At 45.0% G+C, this 13,222-nt stretch overlaps 2 protein-coding genes across 3 annotated transcripts in view; one reads left to right on the top strand and one right to left on the bottom strand.

Moving 5' to 3' along the window:
- cfdp1 (craniofacial development protein 1) overlaps window positions 1–8,790 on the bottom strand; it is a 37,597-nt gene extending 28,807 nt beyond the window's left edge. The window contains exons 1-5 of one of the 2 annotated variants that reach the window (XM_015368504.2): window positions 8,658–8,790; window positions 8,254–8,456; window positions 2,692–2,818; window positions 2,104–2,287; window positions 1,629–1,750 (exon numbers count right to left, since the gene is read on the bottom strand). In XM_015368504.2, coding sequence (XP_015223990.2) covers window positions 1,629–1,750; window positions 2,104–2,287; window positions 2,692–2,818; window positions 8,254–8,332 — 512 coding nt within the window. In that variant the 5' untranslated portion in view covers window positions 8,333–8,456; window positions 8,658–8,790. The remainder of the gene's footprint in view (window positions 1–1,628; window positions 1,751–2,103; window positions 2,288–2,691; window positions 2,819–8,253; window positions 8,457–8,657) is intronic. The other variant, XM_015368503.2, reaches the window with a different exon arrangement.
- An 88-nt stretch (window positions 8,791–8,878) lies between these two features.
- On the top strand, window positions 8,879–12,792 carry tmem170a (transmembrane protein 170A). Its single transcript, XM_006641512.3, has 3 exons — window positions 8,879–9,202; window positions 10,203–10,373; window positions 10,684–12,792. Exons 1-3 carry the CDS (start codon window positions 9,076–9,078, stop codon window positions 10,812–10,814), a joined length of 429 nt encoding a protein of 142 aa, XP_006641575.2. The 5' UTR covers window positions 8,879–9,075; the 3' UTR covers window positions 10,815–12,792.
- Window positions 12,793–13,222: the final 430 nt, after the last annotated feature.

Raw genomic sequence — 13,222 nt, 5'->3', positions numbered from 1 at the left:
GAGGAAGAGAAGCCCTTTCAGCTTGTCTGGTAATCCGCTACTAATTGGTCTAAAGATCTCATCCAGCTGTTTCAAGATATTGGCTTCAACAACATGGCTTCAGAGCTAGAGCCATACTCCCACAACCCTGTGCGTAAAGAAGTGCCTTCTGTTCTTCTGTGTGGGAAGGACAGATCAATGAAAGGGACCAAGTCACTTGCTGAGGCACTGGCAGGTCAAAATCTGTAAAATCATCAGTAATAACAATTGTACACCCATTAAAATAGAAATATAATTTGGATACACTCACACAAAACTAGCTTTGCTCATTAATAATACATCCACCAACTTTTGAAAATCAGGGAAAATTATGGAACCATAGAAACCCTTGACTAGAAGCTGGGGTCAGTCTCCTGCGTAGGAGGACTTGAACCAGGGCAGTGCATTTCATCAGTCACAGCTCAATCAGGCCAGACAGTAAAACTACTGTCACAGCTCAATCAGTTTCCTACAGTAAATGTCACCTTCCAGTGGCCTGTTCAATTATTAAAAGCACCAGCAACTCAAGCCTGTGAGCCTGGGCTCCACTCCCTCTGAGACGATCGAAGGCTCAACTGTATAACGCACAACGGATGTCTGCTAACCCCCGACCCTGAGCCCTGAGCCACACTGGCGCTCTGTATGAGAAGCGTGTGACAGGAATAAATACAGTGCTTTCCGACCTCTGCTGTGACCACGCTGAAGGCACAGTGGCTGAGCAATCGGCTGGGAACCGGGAGAGCTAGGAGGTGAAAGCCACAGGCGATTACAGCAACACAAAGCACTGCAGCACCTCACCGGGCTTTCACCAGCCTGCAGGTGCAGGTCACACACACAGATGCTCAAGGTTCGAGGCCACAGTTTCAAAGCCATACACCCAGTCCTCAGGCCATTCAGTACAACCATGAGCTGACCTCAGGCAATGGCCATGACTGGACACCTGCAGCTGTCTGTCTGGCAGCTCAGCTGAGCGCATCAGCCACGCAGTGGCAAGTGCGTTCAAGAGCGGATGACACTGGAAACAAAGCCTCTTTCTTCGTGGGAAAACAAAACAACCACATGCATGGTTCTTCTCCGTGTTTCACGGTAACAGAGAGGAATCACTGCTCTGTTGTTCTCCCAAGCAAAAGTCTAACTCTGCCACGGGAACAGTGAAAACATTTGCTCACAGGCATTTAAATAACCTCAATTTCAATACCATGCAGGACTGAGATAGCGGTGTACAATAACTCGTTTTTATCAAATAAGTGCATAAGACAATAAGGTGGGTTGACATTTTTGGATTTGTGTGAGCTTACTGTGCAGGGAATATGACTGCCTTCAAAATTACCAAGAGTACATTCCTACTTATCAGGCTCTTAAAGTCATTACATTAAACCATCCTCTGTTTTACACCAAATAAATCAGACACTGAAGGAAAGATGAGAACACCTGCTCTACATTTTTCCCCTAAGTTCCATTTTGGCTGCATATGAAGACACACTTGTCACACACCCACACCACAGCAAACCCTCATATGTCCAGTGCATAGAGAGATGCTGCCACCTGGTGGATGCAAAAGGACTTGCGTGAAGTCTGGCATTATTGTCACTGATCATGTGCACACTTACCGAACTTCTTCTCCTGCGAAATCAAACACTTTTGTTATTGTGACTTTTGATGGCTCTTTATTTTTAACTTCTCTTGGCGCTGCATCTGTCTTGCTGGATTGGTTTTCATCACCACCCACAGCCTGAGAAAAAAGCAGACCAGACATTTCTTAACAGTGTATGTTAAAAAACTCACTATTGCAGCTGCCTGAAAACCTGCAGGATTACATAAAGCACCTTGACTTCGTTCCCAAAGGTCCCTGGAAGACTGGTAGAACTGCAGGTTTTAATAATTGAATAGTTCCATGCACAACAAACACTACCTACAATACCAGGTTAGTTTCTACTGATCTGTCCAGAAAACTGTAATAATTTAGAGAAAAGGTGTAGGAAACATTTTAATAAGGTGCAAAAATTCCAAAAGGTTGAAATGCAAAACAAGAAGCAGGAAGAATGAGCACCCCTCCAGGAGGACTCGCTGACGCAAGGCAGGTACCTGCTGGCTCTGTGCCGCTCCGGCGGGTTTGGGTCGAGGCCCCACCTCACTGAGGAAGCTGGCCCACAGGTCGTCAGCCTTCTTCCTCTCTCCGGTGCCACTCTGCTTCTCTCCCCCGGGCTCCTCCACTGGCACGCCCCCATCCTCCTCTCCCTCTGGCTGCAGGCCTCCTCTCTTCCGCTTCCTGCCAGGAGACGTGCCTCGGTGAGCCAGCCGAACTGCCCCCCGCCCCCATCTCCCGCGACCCCAGCCGGACACCAGGGGCTGCAGGTCTGCCCGAGTCAGGTCCCTCCCTGCCCGGGGTCTCATGCAGCCCCAGGCTCTTAAACTGGGGTCTTTATATGACGGCAAATCACAGTGATCATAAAGCTGCAGGAACAGACTCCATTTACCACTTAGATTGTGAGGTTCAGCCTGCAGCCCAGAAGAGCCCCTTTACCGTGTGAACCACTTGGGAACCTCCAAAATACCACAAGAGTACTGAGACCATGAATGATGACAGGCAGTCGCAGGGAGTGTCCTGCAGGCAGGAGGGGCTCCGGCCTGTTCCAGGTCTCCAGGAGACAGAGCGTCACCCAGCCTGCTTACCTCACTGCAAGGCCTTTGCCACCTTTCCTCCTCCTCTTCCTCATGTCCTCTGCATGCCCCTGGCCTTCTTCTCCTGCTGCGTCCTCTCTCACACACTCGCTCATGTCATCTTCACTGAGCTCCTCCTCTGTCACGCAGAGAAAGAACATTCAGCAGCAGGCTGAGACAGGTGCATCAGATCTACATGCTCCTCTCCACTGGGCTCAGACCAGGAACATCCCTGGTGCTGCAGACAGGCACAGGGAGTTGCTCATTCCAGCCATAGCGGCTACAGGCCAAACCCAATTAGATGTTAAAACCGAAAGGCATCTCACCAGTTCCTTCTATCCACTGAGGGCCTGCAGGGCTGAGCTGTTCAGGAGCAAGAGAGACACTAGCCTGGGCTGGGCCTTGGAACTCTTCTTTGTTTTATTATAAGCAATAACAAGGTACAGGCTCTCCCAAGGAATCAGCCTCAGTAAGTTATCATCCATCCATTGTCTAACTGTTTCATCCAATTCCGTATCACTGGGGAGCTGGAGTCTCTCCTGGAAAGCACCGGGCAGAAGGCAGGGTATAGCCTGGATCAATTACTAGAGACGCCAGTCCATCACAGGGCACACATAGACACACACCTGGGGCAGTTTTCCCAGGTCATTTGGCTTGTTAAAGGAAACCAGAGCACTGGGAGGAAACCCATAAGAACATGAGGAGAACATGCAAACTCCACACAGACAGCACCTCAGGAACTGAACCCAGGACCCCAGCACTGTGAGGCAGCAATGCTGACCACTGTGTAATAAAGCAGTCTTGTGCAATTCTGCTCCTGGACAGGCAGTGTGTTTTCAGGTTTAGCAGGTGTCTTTTAAGCAGCAGCTCCTGAGGAGTTGGGAGAAGCTATTCAGATGGATTTGTGGAATTCTCCTCAAAAGCCCGCAAACGGCATTTCATTCTAAGTGTCCGGCTGATAGTCAATTTGTAATCCAGGCCGTATAAAAAATACACAGCTGAACTGGTGGATGTTTATGAATCAGGACTACCAAGACTATATTGGTCAATTGCAATGAACTGAAAGCCGCGTACTAACAGGAGTTCAACCTGTGCTTACCACGCAGCTGCGGTCTAAACTTGTGCTGCGCCTTAAGACCAATTGCAACTAACTTTGCCACTGTGCTTATTCCGCAGCACCATACTAAACCTGTTCTCAATTGCAACGAACACAAAGTAACAGCTGCTACCCTCTAGATGCAACTACAGTAGCAGACTAACTTAAACCACCTCCTCATATAGTTTAAGCAACTAAGTACCATACTTGGGGTAATGCTAGATCGCATTAGAAGGCTCCCGAATATAGTGGGAATATTGCCACTACGCACTGAATTTATACATCCGTCACTTGAAAAATTATTGTAACATTTAACTTAAATTGCTCAACACTTACTTATGTCTATTAACAAAAGTGTCATTTACTAATAATTGCATTTATTGTCAATTATTATTAGTAGCTGGGAATTTTAAGATATGATAGGGAGTGAAGAGAACAGAACTTAAGAAAATAGTTAAATAAATGGAGCGCGAGCCTTTAATGTGTTCTATAAAATCTGGGAGTCAACTGAATAGATTTGTTATATATTTCATTGTGATGGGTCTCCATATTTGTGGTTATCAGAGGAAAGCAGGGATAATGAGGAAATGGGTGGTATGGAGAAAAATATCTTTAGGCAAATGCAAGCATACATTAAAGAAAGAAAGAAACTCTGCATCTCAAAAGTGATTATTTATGATAGTTCAATTATTTATGATAGTCCCTCCTCTGTCCTGTGGCTGTGCTCCAGTAATGACCGTGTTGAAACAGCCAGAGTGTGCTGCATGCCTTGGAGCCGGAAGAGGTGGCTCATCCCAGTCAATCGCAAGGTTGTGTAGGACTGGACATGCCATGAGGAAGGTGCTGGCTCTTGATGGACTGATACGCAAACCAAATGACAGACAAGCAAAGCGTTGTTTTACAATTCCAAAAGTGGCTTCTTGCGTTTTTATGACTCCTGTTATAGTGCAGTTCTTGTAATGGCACAGGATCGTGCATAGGTGTCAGAAGATACCGTCATAAAGGATAATCACGGTCACCCATGAGAACTCCACAATACAATCCTTCCTCCAAAATTGATTTCTGATGGCTGCTGCAGAAAATTCAAGCATCATGTGTACTGCCTGCCCAACCTGCTACCACATTGAAAAATCTCAGGTTATGTTCACATACCCACGGCTGTTGATGTAAACAGGACCTTTCCTTCGCCTGTGAAAGTGGGGATAGGGATATGTGTACAATCAATCAATAGAACCAACAACTCCTAGGATTCCGACTGTAGTGTAAAAAGCTGTGCAGATACCCCGTTTCTTCTCTTCATTTGCCATAGCAATGGAGGTCGTACTGTATGTAGGGACGCAATGGCTGCAGCGACTCTGTGAACTGTGCAGCAAACGGTGCCCTAGTGTACTTTTATAATATTGCCACCACAATGAAAAAGTTAATAAAACTTGGTGTGGGGTCCAAGGGATGCCCTCCTCTTCCCTTGGATCGCAGTTGAAGCTTCAGTATCTTAATTAGTCTCCTGACACCATTCTTTGAAAGCCTGTACCGCATTTTAAACTCCCATTCGCTAAATGCAATGAATGGATTATACAAATTGCAATATCGACTGGATATAATTTGGGCAGACTGTACGCTTCAAACACATACATGCTCAGCATCTTCGCAGATTTTGAGTGACTCTGTCAACGTGGTGTAACTTTATAAAAGAAAGCAACGAGAACACCTGTCGTGGAGCATTGTAATTTGTTCCAATTGCCCACTCATTGCCTTTGGCTGCTGGCGGAGCAGACTGTGGAGGGCAGAAGGTCAGGACTGTTACCAAGATCATCGAGTAATGAAGCTAGTTTACTTATTACATCTGTAATTTAGAAGCACTTTAATATTGGTTTTTAAATATTACATTGATCAGAAAATATTTGCTCTACAGGCAGTTTGCAAAACTCATTCATGATGACCAACTATTGTTTTATAATTAATTCACACTTCAAATACCTTATAGTTCAAAAGCCTTGCAAACAATTTCCAGTGTAAGATCACAGCTGACTATAACATATCGTTAGTGTATAGCCTATAAATGCCTCATTTTGCTTTACAAAAAAGAACTGCAACCATGGCTCTTTGAGTTCAGAACTACACATTAGTTCAAAAAACTATTTCATTGAGCTTTTCAAGTATGTTGTGGAGACATTGGAGGATGCTAAAAAGGACTCCACAACAATACTGAAGTGAACCAATCCCTGGAAGTCCGTAACTAGCAGCTTTCATGCCAGCTTCCCAGAAAGATGGCCGTCCAGCATAACCAACTTAAAAAGCCATGAAGAGGCTGAAAATCGAGGCCCACAATGCCATGACACAGCAACGTGCCCTTCGGTCGTCAGGCAGGCGCCTCTGCCCCAGCTGTGCGCAGAAATAAGGTCAATAGTACCAAAACTTCTTGCTAAAGTGGAAGGCACTGGAATAAATACATACGGTAAGACTATGCATTTCTTTAAATACTAGGGTGGCTTCTCTGGAGAAGCAAGATGTTTTAATTTTAATGTCTCAGTTGCCAAAATTACTCCACCCTGTGTTCAACGTGGACACCAAATTAGAGAACTGAAATTATACAGATTTTCTATCTTTGCAGCCTCACACTAATAGGTATGCAACTGAAAAAGATAAAACAATACTGTTTGGTACTTTAATCAGGTGCTGTAAGAGACCTGGGAAGTGAAGATGGAGCTCAAGTAAGTACGCCATATATTGCGATTTTTGTATTTCAGCATGTGCACGTTCTTACTACTCTTGTATTTTGTTTTAGGGGGTACAGTGGAGTGGGGAAGCCAGAGCTGGAGCCTCACAAGCTTCTGTGGGAGACTCTGCCTCCCTCTCCTCTACTGTGACATCAGCTCCCTTCACATCAAACACAGACTGATGTGCCACATAAAAAAGACTCGACAGGTGGATTGATACAACAACAGTCACATTTTCTCACCACTTCACAACATGCACATATAGTACATATTGCAAGATCGTCGACTGTCTCAAACTTAGAACACATTTCAAATATATCATCCCAGCAGACGGGACATTCTCTGCAGCCACAAGACAAGACTGACTCTGACAGCGAAGGTGGAGTGGAGTGGAGAGTGCTGATGTGGAGGAGAGGGGTGCAGAAGATCCCGACAACCAGGCAGAGGGAGACGATCAGCCAACACGACTTAGCAGAGCAACACACCAGCGAGCTCTTCCCCGCTTTGAAAGGAAGATCTTGGAACTGACTAAAAAAAGAGCTTAATTTGAATTGGAAACTCCTACTGACACAGGAGGAGAGAGAGAGAAAACATTATTTCCAGAGAAAATTAAAGTTCTCAAAAGTAAGCAAAAGCACCATGCTAAAGAAATGTATTACCTTAAAAAAATAGAAATGCTTAGGTCAGATGAACAATATTTCCCCTCAAGTAATTTTATAAATTTAATTTCAAGTTTGTTAAAAATAAAACTTAACTTTACTGGTCATTAGTTGGTGTGTTTTGTAACGATTTAGCAGTAGCGATGAGTCCGCTTGTTCGTCCGGAGTGCCTCGTTAACAAAGGAAATTAAAGCCGCACTAATGCGGGAGCGTCCTGTTCCAAACGCGTTCCATTTGTTTCGTGATTAACTGCAATTGAGTATCTCATTAATAACTACGCACCCTCATCCGGTAAACTGTAGCCTAAATGCAGTCCTTAAATTAAAAACTAACATTAATTTGTTTAAATATAAACAAGAAACAACCAGAAAAAAAAACTGTGGGGAAAAAAATAGTCTAACAATGCACTCACTTAAGATTGAGGTCCAGATTTACCGTGTAATCTTTTTGGATATAAATTAATTTAGGCAATAAACTGCTTTATTAAAATCTAACCGTTTAAATATAAACAAGAAACAGCCAAAGTAATAATTATTTACTAACGTGGCCTATGTATTAACCTACTAATCAGATGAATTGAAATGTTCTGATGCACAGTCCCCTGCAGTTCGTGCTAATTAGTACAACAACAACGCCGAGCCCTGGGAACCGGATCAAGCACCAGTTCAACTGAACTTTCACTCCAATTGAACTCAGAGCTGGAAATGATCTCCAGAAAGGACCGTACTAACTAAACCTCAACTCTAACTCGGGAAGTTCGTTGCAATTGACCCTATCTACTCGGCGGAAACAGACTGTGTGCTGTTTAAAAAGCCTCACTTGAGTGACTGAACCTTCAGTTGAGACCGGGCAGGATCTAAAGCTATCGGAAGACGAAGTCGTGTAGAACTGAGCTTGGTGAAATGTTGTAGCCGTTTTTAAAACCGTTACATCAATCTCTTTTTAGTTTGGAAGGAAATATGCGACTGTTGAACTGTCAAACTCGCAAGACAAAAGCAACCCTGCAACACTGGTATTAGCATAAGCTAACCATTCAACTACATCCACAACCGACTTTGCATTTCTCGTCGTTCAGCTGTTGCATAAAGTGTATATTAGTTACCCGCAGGAACATAGTCCTCGTCGGCACCCGAGGAGTAATCTTCGGAGTCATAATCGGAATAGCTGGTGGCTCCCTCCATGTGCACCGAGGAAAGAGCGGTGCTTCCGCCGAGCAGGTACCCGCACCACCGGGCTCGAGAGACAGCACGCCCCGCTCTCGCGGCCTGAGCGTCGGCTACGGCAGCCTGGCAGGTTCACGCCGAGCTGCGTTCAGAAAAGACATTTCATCACACATTGAACTTTAAACAGGTTGATCTTTAAATCAGCCAGGACGTCAACATTCAAAGCAATTAATAATTTGTAAAATAAACACAGCAGTTAAAACACAAATACATTTTAAGGGTGGCATAATTGAAATGGCTACATAAAACAACCGTGAAAAAAATAATCTAACAATGCACTCACTTAAGATTGAGGTCCAGATTTACCATGTAATCTTTTTGGATACAAATTAATTTAGGCAATAAACTGCTTATTAAAGTGTAACCGTGGTTATATTGTGTGCTTCTCGTAAACCACTACGTACGCCGCTTCAAATTTTTTTAATCACCGTCACATGATTGGTTGTGACTTCACTTTAGCCCACCTCGATGAGGGGGTTCTCGCCGGTGATTGCGTGAGAGCCTGTCAATCAGGACGCGTCACAGAGGCAGAGGGGTTACTGCAGGTCAAACGGTGGGACGAGGTGACGTCGAACCGCGAGTTTGTTTTCACTCCCACCCAGGAAGAAGGTGTGCGTGCGACTGGTGACCAACTCCTGGAGTAGTTTGTTGCTCCTATTTGTTCACCTTTGTGTTTGGCTTCTTCTTCCATGGCTTGAGCAATGCAGACGGGCAGCTCTGACGGCAACTATGTAGGGTTTGTACAACAAATTCTCAGCTTGCGTTTGGTCCCAAGGGTGGAAAATGGCACCCATTGCTACAACGGCACTTATATGTGCGACTTCTCAGGTAAGAAACGCGAACAGAGTTTTCCCACTCTTTTTGAAGGAGAGTTAGCTGTCGTAGTCGGGACACGTCGCACGTTTCATCGCTCGTACCGCAGGGGTTAGAGCCGGGTCTACAGACTCGATGAAGGGGTGATGTTTTGGACCGAGTTCAAGATGGGAACGGTGTAAAGTTACTTACTCGAGTGATCTGCAGAGAAATCCTGTCGAGTTTGCATGGCACAACGTCTCACAACACCTTCCTCACAAGGAAGTGCTCTCGATTTTAATGTCGTTGTCATGTTACGTTAGTGGCACAACTGGGATGTTCAGATAACTGTGGTACGGTTTTGCCTTTAAAAAAATGTTCACGCTTGAAACACATCATTATGAAGTTATTTGCGTCTTTCCTGGTAGATTATGCTTCTGTGAGACGGTTTTTCTTTTGGTTACATGTATTCACGTCTTAAGAGGTGAAGTTTTGTTTCTGCGGCCGGTAAATTGGTTTGGCTTCGTGCAGCGGCTGGTGCTGCCCCCTGCCGGCTGGTGGTGTGATGTGCGGCAGAATGGCAGCGTTACCCGTTACTGATCGCCGGTCAGTTTCCGCTTGACCGCTGTGGCTGTTAGAATTGTGACTGAAATAATAGAGAGAAACCTGAAAATTATAAATGACTAGAGACTCTCTCACCTACTGAGAAGTGATTAAAAAATGTGTGAAAATACATCAGTGATCCTAGGAGACTCTTTAGTAAGCGTGGGGTGTCTCCATGTGTTTTGCCAGAGCTGCTGCTGCTTCTTTTTATTTCATGGTGTCAGGAGATCAAAATAAGCACACGAGCCTGAGCCTATTGACCTGGAATGTGGCTGGAGTTTATAAGCACCACTTTGTTGCCCACCAAAGCCTGTTTACGTTAGTGTGCTAATCACGTGTCAGATTATTCCTCAGGGTCACTACAGCTTCAGTGTGAGGCTGGGGGCTCTGCGCCTGGCGTCCCCAGACTCAGCAGTCCGTGGTGTCGTTTCAGAGATGTGGTACGGCGTGCTGCTGTGGGCCCTGGTGTCCTCCCTGGCCTTCCACCTGCCCGCCGCCCTGCTGGCCCTGGTCACCCTGCGGCAGCACAAGGTGGCACGCTTCACACCCCTCGCCATCCTGCTCATGAGCATCGTGGGGCCCGCTTTCGGGGGCGTCCTCACCAGTACGTCACTCCTCCTTTCTGCTCGGCTTCCTGATAGTGCACAGTGCGTGGAGCCCGATGCAAGTCACTGGGACTCGTTGCCTCGTTCTGAATTGCAGAACATGGCGCTGCGCATGCCTTGAAACTCAGTCTATTTTGTGATGTAAATTGAAGTTACTGCGCACATGTTACAGTATTTTTATTGTGGTTTGAAATGCACTAATCAATGTCGATCCTTTCTAACCCTGAAATATAAAAATTGAATTAGATGTGTCCGTATGCTAGAGAAACCAGAGAGTGCTCATGCATTTCCCCATCTTGCTGCCTGCAGGTGCCGCTATAGCTGGTGTGTACAAGGCAGCTGGGAAGACCATGATGTCTTTGGAAGCGCTTGTTTTCGGAGTGGGACAGTCGTTTTGCGTCCTGGTGATTTCCTTCCTGCGGGTGCTGGCCACGCTATAGCCCTGGGGTCTGGGCCGATCGGAGCTGGGGTCGGCTGGAGACCGACTCTTGTCGAGAGTACAGCTGCCCACCCAGCTACTCCGAGGACTGGAACTCCCCAGCCTGGCTGGCTCTCCGTTTCTTTGTGGCCCGACTGCAGGATGTCATGCTTTACCCGTTGTGCTTTACACAGCGGAGAAACAATTTCTATGAACAAAATGGGGAGTTTGTTTGCTACTGGTTTAACCCCTTCAACGGGCAGAAGTCACCAGCACTACAGGCAGAGCTACCTTCACTGCAGGATCAGCCTCTTCCTCAGACATTGTGGACATTTGCTCAAACTTGAGTCTGGTAAGAGCAGGTGTTTCTCATGGAAGAACCCTGATCTGGTGCTGTATCACCTTCAGAAAGCTCTTTCCACTACATGCTGCAGCAGCCCACAGGTCTGAAAAGCTTTCCTTCTGGTGCCACACAAAACCCTGTCTTCTAGGCATTCCAGTTACTGCTTATAACGGAGACTCCTTGCATGGGAGGGTAGGACTACTCAAGTCGATTACACTCCAAGTCACCTTTCAGACACGATCTGCTCGGGAAAGTGATACTGCTTTATAACCAGTGGAACTTTATTAAAGTGGAAAATATTTGTGTTCTCAGTCCAGCATCTCCCTTGTCTGCTTATCAGCATTAATTAAAATAAAAAAGTGAAAGGAATGCTAATTATTCTACATTAGTCATATTCTGAATGATTTTAAGAGCACCAGTACTTCAAAATGTTTCTTTGCCACAGATGTTATCACAAAATGAAGCAAATTCTAATATCTAAAGACAAACCAGTTGCTTTCCACAGCAATAATACACACTAGGCTCCTGGACTCCAGAGGAGTCAGTTGTTTCTTTAAAGTGGATGATGTGGGGAAAGAAAACAGACCTAGGTGTCCTTTGGAAGCAGGAGAAAATCTGGAAAAAAACATTTTCATATAACTCCCCCAGCATCAAGTATCAAACATGCAATTTGCTCAAATTTAAATTAATTTTTAAATAAAATAAAAGATGCACTAGACTAAAATTTAATATCACACTTAAACAGTAAGGTTTCCAATAATGATAGGAAATTTTCACAGGGATCGAGCAGCATTTCCAAAGGCTAGCAGGTGGGGATTGACAGATATTGTCTTTAACCTGTTAACCAGAACTAATGGTCAGATTCTTAATGCTATTTACAGAGATGGCCAAGTTGCAATTCATCAGCCATTCCCAAGTAGAGGATGGCAGTCAACGACACAGTAGACTGATTGGTGCTCGAGTGTAGACAGGACTGGACTGTCCTTTAGCTCAGTCGCAGCTAGATCTGGCTCTGAAGAGCTACAAGTCAACAGGCCTTTCTAGCTTATCGTTAATTGTCACTTTGTAAGAACATGGTTCCAAGAGTGGGGCCATTTGGCCAGTCTAGGTCAGCTGTTTACTAATAGTTAATTGATCTGAGGATCTCACCCAGCTGTTTATTAAAACAAATCAAAATGTCAGCTAAATTTAGCAACATGCATAGGCAGCTCATTCTAGACTTCCACAAGATTTGCACAAAATGTAACGTTTTGATGAATGTGGCAAGTATAATGAATATGTCCAGTTAATGGAGGACTGACCAGCTATGGTCTTGGACCTGGATCATTGGAATCAATGCTTTGATTCCAAAGGGTTTCTACATCCATTAACAGGTCTGGTCTTGGTTTCAGCTCCGGGAGAGAGAGAATCCCAGGGGTTGCTGGGCTGTGCAGGGTCCAGGCTCATACTGCTCTAGAAAACTCCTGATGGCTCAAGAGCAGGTTACTTTTCCTTACTCTTGTATTTCTTTTGGCAGTGGCTACCACCAAGTGTGTTTGTGATGCGCTGAACAAACATTTAACAATGATTCAAGTTAGTTTTGAGTGCAGGGCCAATTTAACTTAATTTCACTAAGTGCCAATTATTGCCTGTTTCATTAAAGTATCTGACTTACAAACCTGGGAGTCTCTTCATTGTTCTTGTTTCATTTATTTTCAGTATGGTTGATCTGTACTTTCAGTAGTTGGCCACACTTCATACCTTCCACGGTTTGGCAAAAACATAGGTGTAAAATTTACGATACAAGAACGGAATCACAAGGTTGACTTACTACTGTGCAGCCTGACCCAGTAAAAATGGTTTTACCATCTTCTGTAAATTGGACTCAAAAATCAGTCAACTGAATAGTCATTCCACACTACAGCCCACTGCACTTAATCTCTGCAACTGTTCTTCTGTAAAAAACTGTTGTAGATTCTGTAGTGTGTGGAGGGTGCTGACCTTGCCTGTTCTGCTATGAGAGCTTTCTGAAACAGAGGTGTTCGCCATATATTTGACAAGGCTTACAAACACAGCCCAAGTATCCTTACAATCACAGAGACCTGACA

The sequence above is a fragment of the Lepisosteus oculatus genome, chromosome 20 (genome assembly GCF_040954835.1).
Source record: "Lepisosteus oculatus isolate fLepOcu1 chromosome 20, fLepOcu1.hap2, whole genome shotgun sequence".
NCBI classification, from domain to species: domain Eukaryota; kingdom Metazoa; phylum Chordata; class Actinopteri; order Semionotiformes; family Lepisosteidae; genus Lepisosteus; species Lepisosteus oculatus.
The sequence above is the reverse complement of the archived record's forward strand: the minus strand, read 5'-3'. Positions and strand labels throughout refer to the sequence as shown.